At 38.7% G+C, this 27,985-nt stretch overlaps 2 protein-coding genes across 2 annotated transcripts in view; one reads left to right on the forward strand and one right to left on the reverse strand.

Moving 5' to 3' along the window:
* The window catches only part of znf148 (zinc finger protein 148), a 21,853-nt gene extending 16,194 nt beyond the window's left edge, over nucleotides 1-5,659 (reverse strand). Inside the window, exons 1-2 of the mRNA XM_077536264.1 lie at nucleotides 5,407-5,659; nucleotides 1,687-1,839 (exon numbers count right to left, since the gene is read on the reverse strand). The gene's annotated coding sequence lies outside the window, so the exon portion shown is untranslated. The remainder of the gene's footprint in view (nucleotides 1-1,686; nucleotides 1,840-5,406) is intronic.
* LOC144030192 (polyprenol dehydrogenase-like) lies at nucleotides 5,293-27,985 on the forward strand. Its single transcript, XM_077536267.1, has 7 exons — nucleotides 5,293-5,460; nucleotides 6,540-6,647; nucleotides 10,154-10,222; nucleotides 18,605-18,706; nucleotides 19,494-19,701; nucleotides 19,795-20,002; nucleotides 22,322-27,985. Exons 1-7 carry the CDS (start codon nucleotides 5,355-5,357, stop codon nucleotides 22,499-22,501), a joined length of 981 nt encoding a protein of 326 aa, XP_077392393.1. The 5' UTR covers nucleotides 5,293-5,354; the 3' UTR covers nucleotides 22,502-27,985.

Consider the following 27,985-nt stretch of genomic DNA (forward strand, 5'->3'; position numbering starts at 1 on the left):
ACATTATGAATCAATGGGACTTGGTAAGTGTGAAAAGGGTTTTACTGTTGGAAAAAAAAAAAAAAAAAAAAAAAGCTAAACATGTTAGTGATCTTGTGCGATATATCAAAATTGTGCCCTGTGATTGGCTGGCAACCAGTTCAGGGTGTACCCTGCCTACTACCCATAGCCAGCTGGGATAGGCTCCAGCACCCCCCGCGACCTTTGTGAAGGGGCGGCACGGTGAATGACTGGTTAGCACGTCCGCCTCCCAGTACTGAGGACTCGGGTTCGAGTCCAGGCTCCAGCCTTCCTGGGTGGAGTTTGCATGTTCTCCCCGTGCCTGCGTGGGTCTCCTCCCACATTCCAAAGACATGCATGGCAGGTTAATTGGGCACTCCGAATTGTCCCCCAAAATCGCACACCCCTGGGCAGTTTTAATCTGTCCGATACAAACCTGGCACACACCCACAACGACTTTTAAAGTTAAAGTGGATAAAGAAATATTTAACTAAAGATAGTGGCACCTTAAAAGTAATATTGAAATACTAATTATACGTAAAAATCATTCAATTCATTACCTCTTTGTCAATGCACATCCTATGCCGCGAATCATCTGAAGTGGAATCACATTCTCTTGCTTTATTTCCCCTTTTGAGTCACACACCCAAAGCCCAAAATACTGTTCTGTTGTGTTTGTGTGACTGGATGACCAGGTTAAACAGAGGGGGGGCGGTGAAAGGGCCGGATGCCAAGGAAGCAGAGCGTGCACACAGCACCTTGAAGGCTTTGTGTGTTCATGCAACCCTGAAGTCAGAGATGGGAAAAAGACTAAACTTCTCTCATTTGTTTCGCACTAACAACAGGTTTTTAAAAGAAACAGTAGTGCCCAAGCGTGTGCGCGGAAAGACAGAATGTGTGTCTAAGTTAATGACAGACTTAATTGGTGCCAGCAACTATCCCTCCCACTGCTCCTTATTTTACATCTACTAATGAAAAGTCTTCCACTCCCTGAAGACAAAGTGAGGAAAACTGTGCTGGGATTTATTTGATGAATTCACACAAGCGCACGCACGCACGCACGCAGACGCACACCATATTCATTCATGTATGCATCTACTGACACATGTAAAATAGCTACAGGCCAGCTTGTTTCAAGATGCTACTACATGCAATGTGACTTTCTTCCAAACAGAAACATGCACATTATTTACATTAATGACTTCGCATTCAAACTCATCTGAATTCATGTCCTCTCCTGAATACTTGCTAGTAGATATGTATGAACTGTTGGTCACAACATTAGGTATACCGTAAATTAGAATGATAAAACCTATCCTCAAACACAATAAACGATGCCACTTTTACCACTTTATAATGTCAGAATCTGAGTTTTTTCTCGTAAAAAATGTGAGTTTTTTTTTTTCTTGCAAATTTGCCACTTTGTAATGTTTCAAATATACAAGTTTTTTTCTCGTAAATTTGTGAGATTTTTTTTCATTTGTTGAGCTAAAAAAAAAATTCTGGAAAACCACAATAAGTAACTGATTCGAGTTCACAACTAGTTCACGACAGGCTCTCAAAAGCATGGGCTTACAGCCAGTACTTTCTTTCCTCCAGTACCACTGCTAGGTATGACTTTCCACCCGACAAACACAAGATGCAGGGAATTCATCCCCACCAGCAAAAAAAAAACATTCATAGCACCTGTTGCAACAGAAGACGCAGTCACGCTCTGCTCTCTTTGTGCTTCTTCAGACTGTAAATTGTCGCAATCCCTGTAGAGGTCTCTGCGTGCTCATGTGCTGTCTCGTTAGTGTCCGAGCTGTGATTCCATCCCAGGAGAGTCTGACTTTGTCCCTGTGAAGAACAACCACAAAGGGAAAACAGCACCTCTGCTGGTTACAGCCAAGTATTGCAAGCCATTAATTAATAACTATCAAGTCAACATAACAAAATTCTTAATGAACGAATCCACCCATGAGCATAAAAAACACAAGGCCATTTTGGTTGAGAATCATCTTCTAGCTACTTTTTAACAAACACAAACACTCATTATCATATCCAGTGGCGCTAATGCTAGCCTCGATTTACAAAATGAGACAAGCCAGTGGTTGTCATAAAAACTAGGTGACTGTTGGAGCTATTTTGATGTGGTTCACATATTGTTTACATCACACACCCTCCTGTCATGTCCTATTTCCCGTATGCCTACGAGTTTGTGTGTGTGTGTGTGTGTGGGGGGGGGGGGGGGGGGGGGGTGAGATAGAGAGAGAGAGAGAGAGAGAGAGAGAGAGAGAGAGAGAGTATGGAGAGCTGTCTCCCTGACGTCCCATCATCCCAAATAATCATCCCACAGTCATGCGTGAGATGCAATTTCCTTTAAACAATAGCAGGCTGGCTCGCCTCGCTGACCCTCAACCTCTCAGGCTGTGAGAGAACAAAGACACACACACAACCACTCAGCTCACATTAACAGCAACACGTGTGGAGGCAAAAAGGAGCATTTTGTCCAAGCGCCGCGGTGGTGCTCAAGTCGAATGATTATTAGAACCGTGTCATCGACATAGTTGACATAGCTAATTGATAGCGGTTGGGACAAATCAATTATCTTTATAATGTGAAAAAAAAAGAAAGGATGCTGAATAACCCCATATTTGTGCCTTAGAGAAATGGTAAGAGGAATTTTGGCTGGCCTACTTTGAGTGGCGTGATAATTCAGGTGGCTCCTGTTCGGCACGCCAATCACATTCCAGCCCGGCAGTAGGTTGTCTGTTCACATTTGTGCTAATGCCGCGCTGCATTCATTTGCTTAAAATACTTCCTGATGACTGTAATGATGCTCTTATTCTGTCTCCTTTTGCGCCAAGCGCTCTGCCCTCCAGTGTGTCCGACAGTGTCAACGTCCAAATTTAACATTCATGATTCCACACTAACAATTTCAAGTCCTCGGAGATTTTTAAGCATTGTGTCAGCGTGGTGTGCTTTAATTGTGTGTGGATAACTTGGGGAACATTGTTATGGCAGGATTTGAAAATGAAGGCGGACCGCCGCCAAGGTTAAACTGTTGAGTCGACATTTTTGGAATATACAGTGAACCCTTGCTATTATTCCCAATATTAACAAAGCAAATCGTTGTGTTAAACATAAATAAAAACAGAATACAATGATTTGCAAATCATGTTCAAAAGACAAGATATTTAATGTTCAAACTGATAGCAAATAATCATGAACTAGAATTGTATGGCTGCAACACGTTCCAAAAAAGCTGGGACTGGGTCATGTTTACCACTGTGTTACATCATCTTATATGCCATGAATTTACTCTATAAAACATTGCAATTGTACTATTAAGTGTTATGTTCCGGAGATGGATCCCAAAAACGCACAAATAAGATTTTAACTCTTTATTCGCCTAACATCGAGAGGCGTAGAACAAACTTGACTAGATGAGAAACAACGAGAATGTATCGATAATCACGAGACGCTAAGTTAACTTGGGCTGCGGAGGTGCACAGAGGAACAGAGGTAATAATCCAACAAAAACACACAATTCTCAATTAGGCTTATATAGACAGAGAATCGATCTGATTGGCTGTGGCTAGACGTGGGAAACAGGACTGACATGGAATTATCTGATTGGCTGTTGACCAGATAAAGAGATTAAAGATTCTTGACATCACATAGCTCCTGGCATCACATAGCGCCTTACCAGTTGAAACTACATGCTGTTTATCTCAGTTCAAAACAGGCACTTGACCTCATGGTCATGACAGTAAACATAACCCTTGCATGACCATAGTCATGACAGTAAGCATAACCCTTGCCTGACCCTAGTCATGACAGTAAACATAACCCTTGCATGACCCTAGTCATGACAGTAAGCATAACCCTTGCATGACCCTAGTCATGACAGTAAACATAACCCTTGCATGACCCTAGTCATGACAGTAAGCATAACCCTTGCATGACCCTAGTCATGACAGTAAACATAACCCTTGCATGACCCTAGTCATGACAGTAAGCATAACCCTTACATGACCCTAGTCATGACAGTAAACATAACCCTTGCATGACCCTAGTCAAGACATTAAGAGCCTAGACAAGTGACAGGCCCAAAAGAGAACCTTGCATTCATCTCCGAGAAGGCACATATGACCGCATTCCTGCTGCAGAGACACGCTTGCAGCCAATCTCGGGAAATGACAGCTCAAACGGGTCGCTCTGTTGCTTCCATCACGTGCGATCACTTGGGCAGCAGGCAATAAGACTGTCACTGACAAGACAGAAGCAATATGATGGACGTAAAGGGAAGGCTGATTCGACACTATGTGCAGCCATGCCACAATGATGAGTGTCTTCCATCATACGCTGATTCCACCTGCGTATCAATGGACTCCCTTTATTCCTTTAAACCAGAAGTGGCCTCAATTTGAACTTGAATAACTTAGCATTTGCAGAGATCCTGCACACTAAATCCCGCAAAGTACGTTATGTGATCATGCATAGTGATCGCTCAGAATAGTCATTGTACATTTAAAATGACTCAACGTGACATCTACGATTTTAAAGCTCTGAGCCTGCAAGGCAAATGAGAACATAAAGTCAGCCAGTTCCACATTTTATGCAACCAATATATTCTTACATGACAAGATAAAGGGCATTTTTATGACGAGATGAAAACAACAAGTGAGACACATATATTTAAAAGGATTTGTATTAATATGGTCTACGAGCCACATGCGGCCACCGTGTTCTTTCATCCGGCCCACTGGATTTTTTTTTTTGCCTTCATTTTGGTGTATTTTTTCCCCAAAAAATGTGAATTAACATGTTTTTTTTTTGTATTCATTATCGCATTGAAAAAAAATCTTGATGGATTTATTGTAATTAATAAAATAGTAAATTATAACAAAAAACAACAAACATTTGCAAACAGAGTTCAAGATACACTACATGTAACATTTTTTTTAATTATCAAATAATTGATTATCTAATTATAATGAAATCCAAAATAGTCACTGATGGTGTAGTATTTGCCTGACTGGCGACCAGTCCAGGGTGTATCCCACCTTTCACCCGCAGTGAGCTGGCTGGGAAAGGATTGTGCTGTGCTCACCCGTGACCTTATGAGATCAGTTTGCAAAGAAAATGGATGGATAGCCATGCTTAAGTTAGTTCAATGTTGAAGTTTCAAATAACCTGTCAAGTAGGCTAGTTATGGATAGCAAGGACGCTGGATGGACGCGCGGAGTTAATAACTTCATATTGGGACGTGTCCTGCACACGTGCTTGAAGCTGCTTTTCTCTCCTCCCTCCCTCTTCAAGCTAGCTAGCTCTTGTACCCGGCCAGACCAAAACAAACCCAACAAAGTATGTTCTCCCCTATATTGTTTCGTTTGGTGTCAGCTATCAAGCTTTACCTACTCGGTATGAAGATTCTTGTGGTTCAGTTGTTCAGCAAACGTTTCAAGTTGCCAGGTTGGTTCAGTCTTGTTGCTCTTTCGTCTTTGACAGCTCGTGCTTCCGCGTCCAGGAGCAGAATCAAGGACCGTGTTACATGGTCTAATTTGTTTTTTACTGCATAGTATTCAGGCCGAATTTAGGGAAAATGCGTGACATTTGTTCTTGCTCTCAATGTATGATCTGTGGCCGTGTCTGTGTTTGTTGCCACTCAAGGTGAAATTTAAATGGGCTGTTTTCATAATGCAGGTTGGTTTGAAATGGGGCACAAGACGTCCATTGGTTGAGTCGATTATTTATCAGCCAATCACAACAGAGCATAGTTCACGGTCGGAGCTCCTCGCTTTACGGTTGCGTTCCGTTCATACGACACGGATGAAGCAGACTTTGTATGGGAACGTTCATTTTCTACGCGAACTAGTGCAGTTCATAGTTCATAATTGAAAAGTTCACCAGTCCAAAAATGAATTGGTTACTTTTTTTTGTTTTGTTTGTTTATTTATTTATTTATTTTTTTATTTATTTTTTTATTTTTTCATTCATTCATTCATTCATTCATTCATTCATTATTATTATTTTTTTTAATTTGTTTCTGCAAGCTGGTAGGGCAAAAATCCTGCTTATTTTAAATGAGATTAAAATCCCAATTATCATTTTTCAATGATTTCAGAACTTACATAACAGTTGCCTCTTTATCACATTTATTTTATCTTATTTTCACCAGTTTGGGAGTTCATGAGCTAAACTGGAACCTCATGGATTGTATTTTGTGCCATGTCCTGTGGAAATGTTAGAGTGACAATAAAATTCTCCTGTGTGGCGTTTGCATGTAATGTGAAAGTGCATTGCCATTGATTTTTGACCAGTCCAGGGTACTGTACGAATCCTTCCGAAGTCAGCTGGGACAGGCTCCAGCTTACCCACGACCCTAATGAAGACAAGCGCTTTAAAAAATGCATGGATGAATATTTTACCAACCACAAATTCTTAACGAGTCACTTCACATGGCTTTGAATAGACCTAAAAATGATATAAATGTCTTCCTTATCTCATGACATTCTATCTGATAACTCTGTGTCCTCTTCTACCTCTGCCAGTGATGCCCAGACAAGATGGCAAGGTTGCCATAGTGACGGGAGGAGGCAGGGGAATCGGCTATGAGGTCGCCCGCCACATGGCCAAACTGGGGGCACATGTTATCATAGGTACAGTATCATATTCCACATTGTAAACATCATGAGTAGAGCAGATAACCGGATAAACACACATTTGATGGCGCGCTTTTAGATTTTGGTGTCCAGCTTTTTGCTGAACTTTAACAGCGTAATTTACCAATGACAAAGTGGCTGTAATCAGATTGTTGTGATGCAAATCCTTAAATAATAAGTGCTTTTCAACAATGATCAGTGTTTTATAAATAGTGAAGCATAACTGTGGTTATGATTCAATTATAAGTCCAACACAGTAATAAGTCAAAGTGCCAAGGGGGAAAAAAAAAAAAAAAAAAAAAAGAGTTGTATAATAAAATAGTATGTATAAGTGACAAGTAGATGGTGGCAGTGTCCTTGTCCACTCATTTTCCTGACTCATATACCCTTTCCTTCTTTCATTATTTAGAAACATGAGTCACAATAATCTTTCCTTGTGCTCTTGCACCTTAGGGAGTTTTTGGAAACATTTTTTTCTGGGTCCAATCTGTGGAGGGCATGCCATTCAACTCTGTTTAACTAAACTGCCTGTTGTGTTCCGTTTTAGATTCTGAAAACACGATAGACAAAGCAATAATAGAGGAAAATAGTCTTCAGGGAGTAGAAAATGGACGAGTTGGTCAGGATCTTGGGAGTAGGAGAGGCACTAACAGGTTTATGTTCTTTGAGAGTTGGCTATTATAGAAAGTGTATTTTCCCACAAATATATCTTTATTTAAAGACTACCGCAGTGATGCCGGGATATTGCCGTGCCGGCTTTGTTCACAAATATCCATCCCTTCCTTTTCTGTCCGTTTGGAGACTTCCAATTGCAGAAAGCTCTTACCCATCTATTTTGTTGTGGTGTCGAGCAGAGTAATTCTCCACAGAGAATAGCGCCATCACTGAAAGGCTGCTATGTAACTAGTTGCAATAGGCTTTGTTATAGTATGCCCTTCTTTTGCCAGCTAATTAGCTCTGTTCATTGCTAGTTTCTACAAAGTGATGGAATCCATGTTTCAGTTAATTATTGTGTTTGAATCACACTATAAGATTTTTTTTTTTTTTAATAAGTCCACTTTTAACTGATTTAATTTGTCTAAAGTGCCTTTTTCTTTTCTTAGATTATTTTCCAGTTACGTTACATTTTTTGTGTTCTGTATCAAGATATGAGGTGAATAAAATCAACACTGAATAATGCACGCTGATAATGAAGCAGATGCCCTTGCAAAAAGACTGGCTGTAGTATTGTCTATATATTTTGTGAAGTCATCCTCAAACTGCAACACAAATTTATTTGACGACAGATCCTCGACACTATTCCCCACTGTTAGCATTAGGAAGTGCTAAACTCTGTCAGTGGAGTGTTTCATCCATAATTAATAGTTTGCCAGTGACGGTGAGTCCCAGGTTGCTTTCAACAGGCTGTCATTCACCCTCAAAGAACATGAAAAAAAGGCACCTTGACCCATATGCTGTCTTTTCTGCATACATTTAGAACAATATAGAAATTCTATAATGAGCTGGAGTCAAAATCACTTGAGAATTGGTATTCTTTGTTTACTTTTTGACTGCATTAAGTGGACATCCCAGCACCATGTACAGAATATTGAGATGAATCATGTGGGACATTTACAACGCCAATTTTCAAGACAAAAGATACCAAAAAAAAAAATGTTGAGCTTCATCTTTCTTGCCTACAAGGTTAATTCAACATTCTCTATTCTAATCACAAGGTTGAAAACAAAATAACGTTTAGATTTAGTCATTCACCCCGCGTTTACTGCAAAGCCAGTGTCAGAGCACCCTTGAAGACTTCAGGAAACACCGATGAGACTTGAGCACAGCGTATGATTACAAACATAAAAATCAATACCTGAGGGACTTTAACATCTGTAACTGTTTTAGTCACAAAACAATCCCACGGCGATTAGCTGCATCACCAAGATGAAAATGAGTTCAGAATACAGGTGCAATTCAGTGTGTGTGGTTTTGCATATCACAGTCACGCGGGAAAAAAAAAAAAATCAATCGTCTGACTTGATTGCATTTGTGAACATTCAAGCTGCGGTGTGAATGATCCGTTTTCCCATTTAACAAGTAACGTGCGCATTTACTTTGGAAATGTGCATCTATTTTTGCTAATGAAACACTTCTTGCAAGCAATGAGAAATGACCTTCTTCGTGCCCGGAAAGTAAGTACATGCAAGCACCAACCTCAGGATGTGCAACATCCTCTCACTCTTGGATTTATTAGGCAAAGCCCGTGCAGTCTAATTCTACAACCGTACTGTAAATCCTCCTTTTATGACAAATATAATCTTCACGACGCTTAGTCCCGGCGAGTTAGTTCGGGTGTAATTTTCCGCTTGCAGTTTTTAGATCTGGGATTAGAACTCATATTTTGAAAATTTGATCAATAATTATGTGAAAATTTATAGGATTTTTTAGTCAAAGCGCTGGAACTATCCGAAAGAAGTCTGACATTGTTTTGACACGTTCAACCAAAAAAAGAGTTCTTTTAAAAACCTTCTACTGTTATTGCTCACAGAAATCTGTAACCCATTGTTACCCAATATGGAAACAAGTTAATGAGGTAGTAGGTCTCATAATAATAATAATAATAATAATAATAATAATAATAATAATAATAGATTTTATTTGTAATGCACTTTACATTTATAAAATAAATCTCTGCCCATATCTTTCAGAGCTCTGCAGGTAGTATCTGAACTGGTTTTCCTCAAAGCTAATCACCAAATGCTTAGCGGCAATTAGACATTTTGGATAATAAATAATAATAAAAATAATAATAATAGGTAAAGAATGAATAATGAAACTAAATAAATCAACTAATAATAATAATAATAAATAGTTAGTTTGCTGAATGCCACCACAGTGAGGAGTGCCATTCTTCAGTCCTTCCCATGCAACAGTGCATCAGAATAAATGATGCCGTGCCCTTGAAAATGCCTGCGTGATAATCCAAGATCAGTGAGTCTGTGAGTGCTTGTGTCTGTTCTCTAAGTCTAAATGAAAATTATTTAAATTGTTGGTATCAGTTTTTCCTCATTCCCTAAATAAAATGAGTGTGCAGTGAAAATATGCAAGCTGATGTTTTTGACTAGAACACAATGTATAAATAAATGAGTATGAATGGCCTGAAAATGACCTGTGGGGTACTGTCACAAACAAACCAAAGGACAAATCATATCAAGTGATGGTTCTTTTGAAAAGGCTTCCTATGCCTCGATGATATTGCTGTCTGTCTTATAAAAATGCATGCTTCATTCATATGCAGAGTGTCTCTTTAAATGACAGTCACGGAGTGTGTCTTTGACCAGGGTATCTGTGGGTGTTAAAAAGCAAAATTGAATTTCTAATGTGTTGGAAAAGCAAGTCCTAGATAAAATGGTTTACGTTCATATTGACATTGTGATGTGTTGCATGCGAAAACAGCAAAATGTACGTGTTGCATTGTGGTCATAAAAATACAAAAACTTGTGTTCTTTTTCTTTTCTCAGGTTGTAGGGATGAACAAGAGGGTCTGGCAGCCATCAGAAGGATCCAGGAAGAGTACAACGAGGCTGAAGGTAAATGTGTGTGCATGTCTGCAAATGGAATCTTTAACACCTAAGACTTTTCCCATAGATGTGACAATGTAAAAACATAAGACGGCAAACTTTATAAACGTTTTGAGTAAATACATTTTAGAAAAAAAAAAAAAAAAACATGATCTAAAAATGTTTAAAAGACCTTAATCAAAGTTATAGGAACAAAGCACATTTTTTAACCTGAATTCAAAAGCATTTACACTCACGCTTACAAATGGATGGCGACCCCAAGGTCAAAGCTTGGACACCACTGTCCGAGCTCTTGACACTCGACAAAAGTTTTTTTTAGCAATCTGTATTCCATAAATGTTCTACTGTAAATAAAATGTTATTTTGCTAATGTCCATCCATACAGGTTTTTCTCAAAGCGATAAATTATTGAAAAAATGCAATAAAATAGAAATAAAATTATTCTACGGTGATTTTACTTGGTGGAGCCATCTGCAGGTATTACACAAAAGTGCAAGTAGACCCCCCCCCCCTCAACCCAGCTGGGGAGCAACCCGCCTTAGCTGTTACTGGCGTACGAGCAGCTGAAGACCGGTTGGCTGCGGTCCTACTTGCGTGCCAGTGGCTGTCGAGCTCGGCGACAGCAGCCATGTAGCTAGTGTCATTGAAGTCGATTTCCTTGAACGAGGCTGCGGCGGGATTGATCACTTCTTTTGTAATTGGCAGGCACTGAGGCATTAGGGACAAGGGGGTGACTGCTGCCAGATGCTTGTGCACTGAATGAAAATGTGTGTATGTTTGTGGTTGAATGAGCCGGTAATGGATTCTCATTAGTATGTGTGGCGGCACACTTTAACATCTCTGTCCAAACTCCCTTTGGCACGCTTCCTGCTATTTGCACCAAATATATTGGCTCGGATTAAATCAATCTGATAAAAGTATGATTCTTCATCTCTTCAAGGGGAAAAGCTACTTCTACAGTTGTAGTAGTTTTTTTCTTCTTCATAGACCTGCATATAAAAAAAATAGTACCAGCCGCTGTGAGAATTATTTCACAACAGTAAAGGCACAGTTGTGTGACCTTGATGAGTATCTATCTATCTATCTATCTATCTATCTATCTATCTATCTATCTATCTATCTATCTATCTATCTATCTATCTATCTATCTATCTATCTATCTATCTATCTATCTATCTATCTAGTAGCTAGCTAGCTAGCCTAACTAGCTATCTAGATTCTTCTCAGGTAATATGTGAAAGGCTACCAGTTTGATACTCACTTCTGATATGCGGGCTGTGTGTAGTTTTAATTTAACAGCCATTTTAAAATTTAGTCTCAGTTTTAGCCCAGTTTCAAATTAATCACACTTGAACATTTCAGATGTAAAACTATTTCACATAAATATTGAAAAACTTGACACACAATTACAGTATATCAACAAGTGGCTACTATGGCTCCATGCTACAAGCTAATGAATTAGCCAGCATTAGTTAGCGGTCGAATTAACATTATTGTTGGAAAGTTATAAACGTTGGATTAGTGTTACGTTATAACTATAATTTTTTTTTTTTCTTTCTCCGTGAATCCACCTCCTTTCTGTCCCATGTGTTTTTGCATGTTGCACTTGCTAGCTGCAGATTTGAAAGGGGCTGAGTCACTGTATAGCACATGACAGTGACAGATTAGCAGAGACAAGATTTTACAAAATCATTTCATTTCGTCTCGTTTTTGTTCATGAACTAAAAGGTCCATAGATTTTAGTCCAGTTTTTATTAAGTGAAGTTCATTTTCGTCTTTTAGTCGACGAAAACGCATACTGATTTAGCCCTACTTATTTTAGTCTAGTCTAGTCTCGTTTTCATCCGCTGAAAAATGTGTGTTGACGAAAATAAATGTGTTTAGAGCTTGTTAACGAAATTAACACTTAGCTGCATGGTCCAGGTCGTTGAGTTCCTTCAAGGTAGAAAACCACTACACAAATGAAGGCCAAATGAAGACCAAATAATAGAATTTGTGCTCGCGCTAGGCCTACTTGTCAATTAAATATTTATAAATATGAATTGAATGAATGACCTCATGTCACCGTTGGGTCACATGGGTCTGTCCCGAGGAAAAAAAAAAAAATAGCTCCAAAGGATTTTAGTTTTGATTATTCAGACACACACCCGGATACAGGCTAGACACAGATAGGAGGTATTTATGCGTGCTTGCCACAGGCAGCTCTGTCTGTCCACTAACTTTAGTCACGCTGCACTTGAAAGTTGCACAATCCGCCTTAAACCAAAAGCTTGGATTAAAAATGTGAAGCAAAGAAACCAGCGCATGTCCATCTATATGTAAGTTTGTGTGTGTGGGGGTGTGTGTGTGTGTGTGTGCATGTGACAAATATGTCTCTTTGCATCGTCACAGTTGAATGAGCATCTACTGGAAGATTTAGAAAATTTTAAACTGCTCTAATTTAATTGCTTGAGTTTGTTGTTTGTATTTGTATTGTATTAAAATTAGGGGTGTCAGGTGATTCAAAGTTCTAATTGTAATTAATCCCATTACTTCAATAATTAACTCACGATTAATCGCAAATTTTATAGCTGTTCTAAATGTACAATAAAATGAGTAAAATCTTTTTTTAAGTTTTCATAAAAGTGAAAAAAAATGTTAAATAGAAATATGGTTGCATCTTTTAGTGATTGATAGAGTAATATCATAATAATTCATAAAATTGAGTTAAAATTAAAAAGATGTACTGTACTGTAAAAAAACCGAATGTGATATTGATTTGTGTTGAGGTCATTTTTCTGCCACTAGATGGCAGAATTGCATTTGTAATACTGACAGCTCAGTGCATCTAATCTTTAACATGAGGTAAATTCTGCACATTTTTAAAATTGTGAAATACAACTTGACCCCAGGCTTCACAAATATATGCATTATTATTACATTTATTGCTGCTAAATTTTGACGTCTGCTGCGTTGCGACTGGAATTCCCCCAATACAGGTTTTCCAGGTAAGGGTCATTAATAATGCATAAAAAAAATAATTTTTTAAAAAAGTAGTGGTGTTAAAGGAATTTGAGATTAACTATTAAAGCACTAATTTTGACACCCGTAATTATATATATTCTCATTCCAAAATACAAGAAGTTCCACCAGCATCTGTGCAACTTTAGGTTTGGCTGCAATCCATGTGTTGAATGACGAGCATTCCAAATCAAACAAGTTTGTACTTGCAAGCAAATAATTGCAATGGAACGACGCGACCAGTCTTGATTTAGGAGCCTGTCGTTGCGTTAACACGGCAAGCTGGCGTTGACCGTCACGCAGCCCGCCTCCTCCTGTCTGCTACATCAGCTGAATAATAAGAGCCAGTGGAGGAGTGAATGCTGGCATGCTTCCCAGACCTAATATTCTTGACTATCACAGCGTTGTTTATCAGACATCTCGAAGGGAACTATTTACTTCCTTGTCTGAGTCTTAAAAGAGGTGCTCTCAGAGGGGCGAGTTCATTGTTCCTCCTCCTGTTTCTACTGTTGAATTAGAGCAGTGGTTCGTAACGAATGCTGGAGGTACGAATCCGAACCCGTCTTTATTGAAAAATAAAATGTGATTTTTTTTTTTCTCTCAAATTTCTCAAAGCTCATTCATTACCAGCTTTGCCCAGGGCGCGTTTGACCTCGGGGAACATGCTTTTTAATTTTTTTTATTTTTTATTTTATTTTTTTTACTGTCCTAGAATAAAGTGCAATTGCACCTCCACTACATTAGGGGGCAGTGGCGCTCTCATTATTGGCAGAGTGTGCGCAGGGATAATTCGCTAGGTGGTATAGGGGTTTTGTTTGGACTGAGCATGCGTGCTTTGCATACAGCAAAAAAAAATCAGCACAATTTTTTTTATATATTTTTGTTTTGCAGGTTAAAGTTTTGTTTGTTTTTTTGGTTTTTTTAATATTGTGCTCCTGAGTTAATGTTGGTGATCAGTTTGAATGCATTATTATTTATTGATTTTATGTAATTTTATTTTTCCGTATCATATGGTTTGACATGGTCAGTCCTAAAATGTTTATAGTTTAATTAAGGATTTTATTTTATTTTTGAATTTCAGATGCACTTTAGATCTTTTCTGTTACAGTTACTAAAGCTATTCTTTGTTGTAAGTTGGTCTATATTTCTTCCTTTTTTTTATTCTCTTATACGTTAATACGGATACAGTGTTATGCATATGTGTGCTTATAACAATTTTACAGACAAATGATACTATTTATAGTCGCGTGGGGGGGCACGAGATGTTTTCTTCTTACGGGGGGGTGCATGACAGAAAATAATTGAGAAGCACTGTTCTAGTGTAAGGCAGGAGGCCAAATATAATGTGTTCACCTGCAGCCCATTTTAATATCAGCTTTAAATGTAATCCAGCTTAATCATATTTGACTGCAGCCACAACCAGGGCACAAGATGCATTTCCAAGCCAGGTGGATTTATGCGAAGTTGACACCGTCGTCCATCATGCTTTTCCCGTCGATCTGTGAAAGTGATTTCATCTTGTGCAAGTGGGGCTGAAGACATTTGACAGGTGCAGCAAGATGAAAGCCACAAATTGAACTCTAATAAGGCATTGGTGGAAGCCAAATTTCATATTAATTGGCGGCTGTTCAGGGTAGTTTACACTGGATGTGTCCAGGTATTCCTGGCAGGCTGTGTCAAAAGTGGGACAGCTGAGCTTGTAAAAACAAGATATTTATTAAAGTTTGCTGTCCATCACTGAAGGCTTTAGCTTTAAATTGCTACCGTGTTTAGATCACAGTGACATTTTTTTTATTAAATCACAGCAAATGTTTGGGTAACAGTTATTTAGCCGCATTATTTACTTACAAAGTTTCAACTTACTTGTACAGCACAGGATATCATTCTTTTTAGTGCTGTCACTAGAAATCTTAAGGATCTATTTACTTGCTTTTTAATTATTATTTTTTAAATTTAGCTTAACACATGCTAATGACCTTGGAATCGCTGAAATTTTTGTTAGATTTTTTTAAACAAATGTGTTTTGTTTTGTTTTCTATTTTACTACAATTGATTATCGGCTTTCGGCCTCCTTGACTACAAATAATCTGTCGTATCGGGCTTGAAAAAACCATATCGGTCTATCACTAGTGTTTATTTCATACTTTGTATTCATATTGTGATTTTTTTTTTTTTTTAAAAGGGGGGTGGGATTGATGTTGTATTATGTTACTAGTTCGGCCATTGCTTTCAAAAGTAAAAACAGATGTTTGCAAATGTCCGACTTTATTAAGCACAGAAGAAAATCAGTCTTCTTTCATGAAGGACGACAGAAATCTTTGATCAATTACATGTTGATATGCTGAAATCAGAGGATTTGGACATTTTTAAATAAAAAAAAAAAATGGCGCCAAACGGTTACTTGATTATTAAAATAGTTGTCGATTCATTTGATAATCGCTTACTTGTCGATGAATCGATTAATTTTGACAGCTCTAATTGTTTTCTGGCCAAGAAACAAAATGTTATCTGAAGTCTGTGTCAGTACAATTTTTCAGTTCAGTTACCTTGTTCACTAAGCACGCCAGCGAATACATTCAGTCTTAGAAAAATGAGGGGAAAAAAAACGATCTCACTGATGTGATTTTGTTGCATTTACTATTTTTGAGCCTGACTCACTGATTGATGAATTTATCTTGGGCAGACATCAGCGTGATGCTGACATCTCCTCAAGTCAGCTGCAACATCCATGATTGTCTTGCTTTGCCTATTCCAATTTGTAATTGTCAAGATTTTTTTTCACTTTTCCATTTGATTATATCAGGGATGTGATTTTGTCATTTGGTTGTATCATCCCCCCAATTTACTCACAGGACATACTAATCCAATGTTTTGTTTTGTTTTTTCCTCCAACGTGATATCATTTTTGGAACCATTTTAAAATGTCGCACTAGTGTCGAGGTGACATTGATCTCAAAAGAGCAAAGTAGACAATGATGGAGTGAGTCCTCAGCTGAAAGTTGCCTCTTTCCTTCCACACAATTTTTCATGGCTACCCTTGAGTTGTCCACACGAGCATCAAAATTGCCGAGGCAAAAATGACACGGTCGTTATAGATAGCTGTTCTGCACAATCATCAAATAGCCTCAAGATAATCATTGGAGTAATTCTAAGGAAGTTTTTTTTTTTTTTTTTAAGTGAGGTGCTGACTCAGTGAGAACATGGCAATGAGGGTGGTTTTCATCTCGCCATGAGTTAACGGTGAATTACTGTGATTTAATAATTATTATTATTTTTTTTTAACTTAGACTTGGACTTAGACTTGACTTTATTGATCCTTTTGCGATGGCTCCCTCTGGGAAATTTACATGTCCAAGAGCAATGAGAACAGATAATAAAATAAAAAATAATTCAATCAATCAATAAATAAGGTTATTACACCAGAGATTGAATTAATAATAACAATAATAATAATAAAATGAAAATTAAGAATTCAATCACTTCCGTTGCCTGCAGCGGCAAGTTGTTTTTGCATCCGGTAAACACCATGACGTCATCGTGACGTAGGCCATGAAGGGGTCCATAAGATCTCGAAGGATATTAAAAGCAGCCGAACATCAGTAAGGCCCGTCGAATCGATGCCATTCTACTCCCCGTGGACTCTCGAAGATATGACTGGCTTGTCTTGACAGGGGTCCTTGGGGAGGCCAATGGAGGGGACAGGGGAGCACTGACAGACGGGACACCCACACCCACATGCACACTGCATCTCCACAGACGCACGTTTGCACTCGCGCTCTCACTAATTGGGAGGATCATAGCATCTCAGTATTTTGAGGACTGGCTTTAAAAAAAAAAAGAAAAAAAAAGAGAGATTTTTGTAGATAACTAGACTAAAGTGCAATTTCAGGAGAAATTGCGTGGGAATGCTGAAAGCTGAATGCTGATAGCTGAATGCTAAGCGGAATGCTTATGAAGTGCATATATAGCATAAATGAAAAAAAAAAAGAAAAGTTGAACTGCAATCTGTCTAAAGTGGCATTTAATCATTTCAGAGAAATTATAATCCATTTCCTGATCTAATAGTCAGTTGGTGTCAAACCATCAAATGTACTCAAATGTGGTCCAAGTGGGATTTGAAACCAGGTTTTCTGTTATTTTTGGGTTGTGGGAGAAAACTGAACGATCAGGAGGAAATCCAACACCAACCCCTCTGTGAGCCAGCCGTGCAAACCAGCAAATCACCCTGCTACCTACTTTATATTCCAAAAAAATTCTGAAAAGAATAACATTAAATTCGCCTGAAAGATGGCTGCATATTTTCTCATTCATCCAAGTCATTGTATTCTCAGGGCGGTGAATCGATCGCAGCTGGACTGTTACGGTTGTCTTAGGAGGCGTTTTTGATTCTTATCCGAGCAGGCTTCATCCTGTCATGCACCAGGACTACATCGGACAGCTCTAGCCTAGTTAAGACAACTGGGAATTGTTTGAAATTGTTAAAAAAAAAAAAAAAAATGGGGGCATAACATGTCAGTGTAATGGTTGATCTTGCCTGGCCAAAACATCTTCTAAGACAACCAGAACAGTCCAGTTGAGTCTTCAGAAAACTGAAATGTAATTTACTGTATATTCTTTGTATTTGTACATCGGCTTGATTGGATTCCACACTGCCGATTAGGGATGGGAATCATTGACTGCCTCACGATTCGATTCCGATTTTTGGGTCTGCGATTCGATTCAGAATCGATTTTCGATTCAGAATGATTTGATTGACAATGATTTCTGCTTCAATTAATAGACGTACAAAGAATCGTCATGATCTACTCCAGTCTGACTCACTAATGCTAATTAGCGCGCTACTCGCGGAACTTTTAGCACTCAAAAGAACGGCTAAAAAAAATGTTTTATTTTTTTTTTGGCATAACTTGATCGTGACTTTTTCCTTCTACTCTCTGATGTGGCTACAACGTAACAGTATATCAGAACGTGTGGAACCACACTGCCCCTAAGTGGCCAAATCATGTACAACATGAACAGCGCTCCCAATTAAAGGCACACACAAACGAGGGGGCAAGACGGTATAAAATAATTCAAATTAAATCGACTTTGCGACATTTAAAATCGATTCTGAATTGTATTAAATGAGAAGTCACTCCGTATTGAACCCATGCCGTGTCACACCTTAAACCGCATATAATAGTGTCACACTCTGATAGGAACACGTATTATGTTTTTATGTAAAGTGGCCATGCATCAACTGTGCTGTAAGCTGCCTGTATTGCCACGTAAGATGCCACCGAGGCTGCTGATTAAAATTCTTTGATGTCTTACCAGCCAAATGGTTCACAGAAATAATCCGTTTGCGATGGTTCTCATGTATGTGCGTCTCTTTGTGTGTGTTCTCTCTAGTGGAGTTTGAAAAACTGGACCTAGCGTCCCTGCGGTCTATCCGTCAGTTCGTCCAGAGGTTCAAGGAGCGTGACTTACCACTCAATATTTTGGTCAATAATGGTGAGTGTCGGTGATGACGTACACACTTCATTAGGTGCATCTGCAGTTCAGCGTGAATGTTTCCTTTAAAAGCAACCAGAATGTTCTTGAGGTGTTTTATAAATTCATTAAAATGTCCGGTTTTCAATGTTTTTCACGGGACTAATTAGCATTTGTGGACCGTGTTGTTACCGGAACTGGTAAACTGCGGACTGCTTCCAGTCTATCAATTATTCAATCAATTAATCAACTAATTGTAATCATTTTTAATTTTGCATTAAAGTATATTACAAAAGCATTTTACACCTGCTTACTGTTTGTTACCCAGTGATTGGTGTTTATTTCATCATTTGTATTCATATAGTTATTTTAAAATGATACCGGTTTGGTTATTGTTTTCCAAAGTAAAAACAGATGTTTGCAAATGTCATATTTTGATTAAATATAGACGATAATCAGTCTTCTTTCATGAAGGACTACAAAAATCAACAAATAATTACTGTTGATATGCTAAAATCAGAGGATATGGATAATTTTTCATTATAAAAATAATTGGCGATTAATTTCAGAATCGATTACGTGTTGATTGATCGATTAATTTGACAGCTCTGCTTCCAAGCCAATCACGAGGGATATAACAAGGGATCCAATCACAATTTTGCTTTTTTTCAAGCCCCTGAGGCGAATTTCACCATTGCAAGTGTTCATCACGCTTGTTTCTGTTTTGTGTGTGTGTGTGTGTGTGTGTGTGTGTGTGTGTGTGTGTGCGTGTGTGGGTGTGTGTGTGTGTGTGTGTGTGTGTGTATAGCGGGTGTCATGCTAGTTCCCGAGGGTTGTACCGAAAATGGATTTGAAGTACACTTTGGTGTGAACTATCTGGGCCACTTCCTGTTAACCTGGCTGCTCCTGGACATATTGAAGCTCAGCGGCAAATCTTGCAACTCCTCACGGGTGGTCAACGTCTCCTCCTCCGCGCACCGCATCGGCGAGATCCGACTGAATGATTTGAATTGCAGGTAGGTTCTCACACGTTTTGCACCCCCACCTCCTCTCATCCCCCCCAGCATACAAGCAGAGACATCATGTCTGACGATGTTGTTCCTCCGCAGACAGTGCTATTCAGCCCACGCAGCTTATTGTCACAGTAAGCTGGCGCAGCTCTTATTTAGCTCCCACCTCCATCGGGAGCTGGAGCAGGGAGGTTTTCCAGTGAGTTCGTGCGCCGTGGACCCCGGCATGGTGGATACGTCTCTCTACCGCCACCTCTGGACACCCCTGCGCCTGGCACATGGTGTCGCGGCCCGCTTGCTTTTCAGGGTAGGCACCGCAATTGTTTACTGTCTCTCGAACTCCCATTCATTGTTTGTGATACATTTCGGACCTAAAAGGTGAACATTATGACAGCATATTAGGGCCACGTATACTTGTATATAATTTTTTTATTATTATTTTTTTTTTTAAAGAGTGGGGACAATGGTCCAAGTTAAAAAAAAAAAAAAAAGTGGCAAATTTGTGACTTTATAAAGTGGCATATTTGTGAGAAAAAAAAAACGTAAATTTGCGAGTTAATAATGTGGCAAATTTGCAACTATAAAGTGTCAGATTTGCAGCTTTATAAAGTGGAAGATTTGCGAGGGAACAAAAAATGTAAATTTGACATTTTTTAAAGTGGCAAATTTGTGACTTTATAGAGAGGCAAATTTTCGGGAAAAAAATTCCTAAATTTGCGATTTTATAGTGGCAGATTTGCGAGAAAACAAATTGTAAATTTGACACTTTATAAAGTGGCAAATTTGCGTGTTTATAAAGTGGCATATTTATGAGAAAAAAAAATCGTAAATTTGCGGTTTTATAAAGTAGCAAATTTGCAAGTTTATAAAGTGGCAAATTTGCGAGTTTATAAAGTGGCAGATTTGCGAGAAAAAACATGTAAATTTGATACTTTATAAAGTCGCAAATTTGCAACTTTATAAAGTGGCATATTTGTGAGAAAAAAAATCGTAAATTTGCGAGTTTATAAAGGCAAATTTGCGAGTTTTTTAGAGTGGCAGATTTGCAACTATAAATTGGCAGATTTGCAAGGGAAAAAATGTAAATTTGACACTTTATAAAGTCGCACATTTGCAACTATAAAGTGGCATATTTGTGACAAAAAAATAGTAAATTTGCGAGTTTATAAAGTGGCAGATTTGCGAGGGAAAAATTTTTTAATTTGACACTTTATTGATTCGCAAGTTTGCGACTTTATGAAGTGGCAAATTTACGAGAAAAAAAACTCGTAAATGTGAATTTTATAATGGCAGTTTTGCGACCTAATAAAGTGGAAATTTTGTGAGAAAAAAAAACCTAGTAAATTTGAGACTTTATACAATCACAAATTTGCAAGTTTCTTCTCAGAATATTGTTCCCACCCTCTAAAAAAAAAAATATATATCCATATGTGGCCCTAAGATGCCATCGTAGAAAATCTTCATTTAACGTTGGAAAAAAAATTAAACTTAAACATGTTGCAAATTTGAAATTCCCTCTGGAGTTAAAACAACCAAGATGACTGGCGACAATACTTTATTAAGCAGGTTCTTTTTTACAAAACTCCCATATTTATGCGCACCCACAGACACAAAGTGAGTCCATCACAGGGAATCAAGTGCTGCTAAAAATCAAAGCAGGCCGCTCACTTTGCGTTAAATTTGAAAACGATCCTTGCATAGCTTGCAGCTCAGGCCACAGGCTGCTGTTACTGTTCTCAGGATTTAATGTAAGGAGACTTGTGTGCGTGTTTGACCTCCAACTGCAATTGTCACAGGGACTTGCCTGTGAGCACAACCTTTGGGATGGTTCTGCCCCACATACACAAACACATTAATCACACACACTCATGCATGCCAGTTGTTAACACGCACACACGCTCGTACACCATACCCGCCAACGTTGCAGCGCACAAACAGTTTTTCTCGCCTGTCACAACATCTTACATCGCAAACGGAAAGATTTATGATAATGACGACGCATTGAAAGAAGCTGGGGTTTTATTTGTAATACAGTAATTGACCTGAAGAAAAATCCCAGCTGTGGTGTCAACATGCCACATCATTCAACTAGTGAGAATATTACTGTATTGAGTTATGAGTTTAATTTGTTCTCAGGCCATGCTTGTAACTCAATTTACTTGTATGTCAAATCAATATTTCTCACTAAAATGATTAAAAAGCCATTAATCCGTTCCAAAAACACCACAATTTAATTCTCTGTGTCTAACAATAATAGCAGGGTATCGTTCAAAACATAATAAAACATTATAAAAACGGAATATGAAGAAATAAACGGGTTTTATGAAGTGTAATTACGGTGGACAAGCTGAAAGTCACAACAACATCTGAAGTGTCAGGAACGTATCTTTATTTCTGTGGTGTTGAGCTTAAAAAAAAGTACTTATTTTATTATTATGTGCCTTTTTAAATCGGCCGATTAATTAGTTATCTGAATTTTAGTCTACCAAATATCGGACTCAGCATAAAAAAAATAAATAATGGGCTGGGCTTTAGTATTTATGATTGACTGCTTGTCCTGTTTAATAAATGGCTAGAAGTGACATAAAAGTTATGTTACGTTATGTTTGTTTTTTCCCCCCCTCAGGCTCCTTCAGAGGGTGCTGCCACAATCTTGTACGTTGCTCTGTCACCAACACTGGAGGGCGAGTGCGGAGGAGGCTACTGGGCCAACGGGCGCAGGGACGTGACAACGCCGCTGACATTTGACCCTCAGATTCAACAGCGCTTGTGGGAAACCAGCCACAGGTTTCTGGTTTCACAGTAACTCTTAACTGTATTTCATTGTGCCAATCAGCTTCTTTATTTTTAATTGTTGCCATTTCTGTTGACAAATCTCACAATCCACCCCTGGACTGGAGACTGTGATTGGCTGTTTGGGGGGTGAGAGACCCGCATTTTTTGTGTTTGTTTTTTTGCTTCACTCCCGCCAAAGAAGGGCTACAGTGAACAGAAGACTTTTTCCCATTGTGCGCTAGCAAACAAACATACATTCTAGGCCATCGCCATCGGTCCACAGCGGCACGCAATGACACATGCCTTAACAGCGCTCTCCTGGTCAATGAAGAGGTCGATGAACTTTTGGCAACACTTTTGCATCTCACCTATGTGATTCTGAACAAAAACCAACCAGCTTTTAGGAAGTAGATTTTGGCGCACCGTTCAAAAATGTCAGTCAAAGGGTGGCACGCGCTGCGGATTTCTCCAAAACGTCCTCACTACGGAGGCGCCAAGTGATGTCATCGCTGAGTTTTAACACCTCAGTGATTCTTGGGTCATCTCGTGATGAGGCTCATTTGACCGGGAGCACTTTACTTTTTAGTGCATTTCTCATCTTGAAATGGCCACTTCTGAGTCTTCATGTTGTCCTCTTCTAGTCATGTGATTAGCTGTTTTAAAAAAAGCAAACCCGCCAACGCTTAGAAATTCAACAAAAGACCTTCATCATGACTGATGCCATTTGCACTGCAACAGTGTTGTTTTTGTCAATGATGACGAAATTATTTCATTGATGGCCTTTTTTTTATGACAAAGAAACAGAGATCATCGAAACTCTCTTATGACGAAATGACTCTTTGATGACGAAATGACGAGCCGTGTGTGTTTCAGTTAATGAGATGACTGGAAGAAAATGGTGGGTGGTATGTCAGATATTCAAAAAGCCCCGTCTCGCTGTGTACAGTGAGAAGCAGGTTATCCTAGCCAACTGGTTCAACTTCTCTTAACGTATATTATACACGTAATGTTACTTGACAATCGCCTGTGATAAACTTCATAGTAAGCTTCAAATTTTCTGCATAACACCTGGCACAAATGGGCTGTTAGCTAGCTTTTGGCTAAAGTTAGCTTTGTTTGGCTAATGAATTGATGTTAGCATGTGTGTGAGTGGGCTGTTAGCTAGCTTCAGGCTAAATTTAGCTTCATTTGTGCTAACGTCAATGCATTAGGCCTATGTGCGAATGGGCTGTTAGCTAGCTTCAGACGAAAGTTAGCTTTGTTATGCTAATGTCAATTTATTAGCTTGTGGGGACTTCTGGCTAGGCAGCAAGTGTAATGGTTGTCAAGCTTATTAGTAGCATTAGCAGCACTTTAATTAGTAGCATTTTAGACCTGTTGCTGTTCCCCACACAAAAATAAACTCAATAGTATAATTTTATATTTTTGGCCATTGCTCGAGAGTAATGGGTGCGTGCTAGCCATGTGGTTAATAAGGTACAGATAGAGACGCAGTAAAACCTTTTTGAGATTTTGTTGACTAAAGCTGACCTAAAACTATAGAGACGACTAAAATGTAACTGACTAAAAGAGTTTTTGTCCAAAAGACTAAAACCAAAATGGCAAAAACAACACTGCACTGCAACTAAATTTAGAAAGGGTATTTTTGGGAATAATCCCCCTACCCTCCCTCTTCTGAAAAAGTAATAAGGTATTGGTTTTGTTATAGAAAAAAAAAAATCCTTTTCCAAAACCAGGATTGCACAGAGACAAAAATAGAAAAGAACGTGAAACAATAGCCGCTTCAGTTTGTCCCCGTTTTGCTTTGTGACCTGCGTTAATCCGTTTTACAGAGTCAGTATCTGTGTGAATGTGCTTCATACACAAGTCCAAAATGAACTTGCGTTTTTGGCTCTGGTTTATATTGAAAGTTTGCACAAAATGGAGAGATCTTACAGATCGAAGAAGAGCAAGGAAATGGGGGGAAAAAAAACACTTTGTGGTGTTCAGTATTTTAGCTGTGATTGGTTCCTTGCTGCTTCCACATCTTCATTTGGCTTTGCTCCCAGTGCATTGTGGGAGTGAGATTTCCCAGTGGTGAGAATCTATCTCCAATCAGCTAAGCTCATACACACACAGTCATTCATAAACACTGGAGGAAGAACATCCGGGCACGGTTATCTCAAGAAGCACACAGCAAACAAAATCAACTGTTGTTGGCCACTGTGATCTAACATTTCCACTGTGAAAATGGAACATTTTATCTCCCGAATGATCATCACGCTACGTGTGCGTAATGACAACCGCTGATGAATATGCTCAGTTATGTGTGTATAAATATGATCAATGTGTAGCTAATCGCCAAAAACGAACAAGGGCGGGTGTAAAACGTCTCTTGAACTTCTCTGTCTACGCATTTAAAAAAAAATATGATCTTCACAAAAATGTGTCACATTATAAGAGAGCCGGACCTCTTCAGAATCTAGGCCATGGTGTGTTTGGGTGTTGGACAACGTATATTCATTATTTACAATAATGTTGTCTGGCACCACTTATGCTCGTGACAGCTTTCAGACCAGCGTCTTCGAGGCTGAGCGAAAATAAAATAAATGACCTTGCGTGTCCTACAAAGAGTTGGCTTTTTGAGAGCTTTTTACACATCGTCATTCAGCTCAAGCAAGACATTGGCTTGTGTGAGGGTTCGGATGACAATGTAGTAGCTCAACCGTTAAACGAGGCTTTGATTAGCCTCGAATGACAGAGCTTAGCTGATATGGGTATCCATATTGATTTTTTTTTTCATCCTCTTTATTTTGCAGGTGTTTTCACAGCTTTGCACTCATCATTTGTGAATTGTGGCACATCTTTTTTTTTTTTTTTACGTGACTGCACACTCACTCGCTGCAGTGACGCATGATGGTGGGGGGTGTCATACTTTGGGCTTGAATTTTCTTCAGCTGGAACTGGGGCTTGAGTCAAGGCGAATTGTTGAAAATGTCAGTGACTTTTAGCACAAAAGATGATAAAGAGGAATTTTTAGTATGTTGTGTTTCCAAATCAACAGAGGGATGACACCATCAGAAGAATTTTAACGTTTTGGAATTGGCCCAGCTAGACCTAAATCCAAGTGTAAATGTTTGGGGTCGGATATTAGTCAGAATTGCAAGAAAAAAAAATCTTAATTTTACAAGAATAAAGTGGTAATATTAAAAGCATAAATGTATAGTCACTCTTAGCAACTCTCACAGTTGCAAACTCACGTTCTCATGCTCCACTTAGCATTTCAAAAAAAGCTGAAACAAAGTCATGTAATAAATAAAAATTAAACATAATCATTATCATAGTAATAGATACATAGCTGAGTAAACAATTAATAGTATTGTATAACAATGAAAATAATACAACAGATTATATTTATTTGTTAAATGCATTTATTTCACTGTATTCAGAATATTATATCCATCCATCCATCCATCCATCCATCCATCCATCCATTTTCTGAACTGGTTGCCAGCCAATCGCAGAAGAATATTATATAAGAACATAAAATACATTCTTACATTTTTGTGCTCAACCCAAAGCAAAAATGAAATAAAAGTATTGCTTTGCCGCATTTTTGAGGCATTGTAGGCAATTATTAACCTTTTTCGGGGTGTCAATTGCTCTTGCATTTTCGCTATTTGTGGCAGTTGTGGTCTCCGTCCCTTACGGGTTCACCGTACTTATGTTGAGATGATTATCAAGTAATACTTTTTGGAATAGAAGTTTCCCAAACTTATAGAGTCACTGGTTTGGTGCATCAACACAATTGTCAGTTTGATTGACAGTCAGCTTGTGTTTGTTTGCGGCAAAGAAGTACATGCGTTGAATTGGTCTTTGTTCAATCCTCTTATAGTATCTTTAGTGACTAAAAAAAAAAAGGGACTTTTCTTTTGTAATGTTACAATTTAATCTTCCTACCTTGATGGTTTATATCATTGACTGAAAATTTGGTTGCTGTTGACTTTCCACTGTTTTACAAAGCACATAATACTTCATTTTGAACATGCTGATTTCAGCCAAGCATCTTTTCCGTTTTTCAAGTACTACATTTTTCTACTTGCTTTTTCCCATCTCATTTTCTCAGTCTCGCCTCAGAAAGAAACAAAGGTTGTAACTTGAGGGCTTGCTTGTTTGATTGTGTGGCTGCCTAAATAACACAACAACCATGCAAGGTCCCACTGGAGCAAATAAACCTCCATCTTCTCACATTTCAAATGGAGCTACTTCCTGAGCATTATTTAAACAGCATACAAGGCTGTTACATAACATAAACCAAATCTGGTTAAAAAATGATCATGTTTTCGTACCCCGCTAGTTTTTTTTTTTTTTTTTAAAGGCACGGCTTTGTTTTGCCAACTGAGCCCATTTTTACCCAAAGACGAGTTGAAGATGTTTATGAGGCTCTGTTGTTGTTGTACCAGACAACCTTGCTGGAACTCAACGTGGACAGAACAAAACACGCCGAGTGTTGAATTTCAAAGACCAAATGAAAAAGAGCAGCGAGCGCTCACGTAGACGGTCTGCGTTAATGTCCCTGTGTGATTTACTCGTCTGTCGTGGTTTCAAAACGTTGCTGAAGGCTACGGACCAGAGAAGCTCTTCGGAGACTTCTTCTGATTGACCCGGAATTACATTTATATTAAATGTACCTGGCTCAAGTTGTGTAAATCATAAATGTGTATATGTATAGGAAGAGAGAACATATATAATTGTATACAAGGGGCAGCCAGATGAACTGAATCCCTCCTCAAACATTTTAGTGTCCTTCTTACATCTCCTTGCGTTCTCTCCAATTTGGTGCACATGACGTTTGCACGCTAATCCAATGTCAACATTCAGTCCATCTGGGCCCCTGTTGATTTTATGAAGTGTAAAAAAAAATGTCTTATTTTTTAACATGATTTTGTTGTTGAGCGCTTCTTGCTTTCTGTTGCCTTGTAAAAGTAAATCTCTCCCCTAATTGTGTAACTTGTGACTTTTCCATGTAGATATGAACTTGTTAAAACTGTGAAAACTGTCTTGTCCTGTGCATTGCTGTAACTTTGGAGGATGCGTGAGTGTGTTTGTATGCGTGCGTACGGGAGCGTGGAACTGCCAATGTGGAGTACAGTACAGCTAACATTTTTGCGTGGCGAGTTCGTTACATTCGTGCTTGCAGGCTAAATGCAGCAAGTATAGCATATTTGGGGGGGGTGGTAGGTTTGGCATTTTTTCCCTCATAATGCAATAGTACCTGTGGCATTATGGTAACATAAAACTACGTTAAAAACCGAACATATTTGCGAGTATGTTCGAACGTACTCGCCATTCAAAAAGGTTTACTCCACATTGGCAGTTGGACGCGTCCGTACTTGCGTGCGTGTCTCGAAAAGGGAGTCCATGTTTTGTTTTGTTTGATTTTTTATTTTTTTTTTGTCGATGGTTGTGACTTTCCAGCAGTAGCCACCACCTTTTCTATTATCCAAAGCCTCTCAATAAACATATCATGGTGTCA

The sequence above is a fragment of the Festucalex cinctus genome, chromosome 11, assembly GCF_051991245.1.
Source record: "Festucalex cinctus isolate MCC-2025b chromosome 11, RoL_Fcin_1.0, whole genome shotgun sequence".
Lineage (NCBI taxonomy): Eukaryota > Metazoa > Chordata > Actinopteri > Syngnathiformes > Syngnathidae > Festucalex > Festucalex cinctus.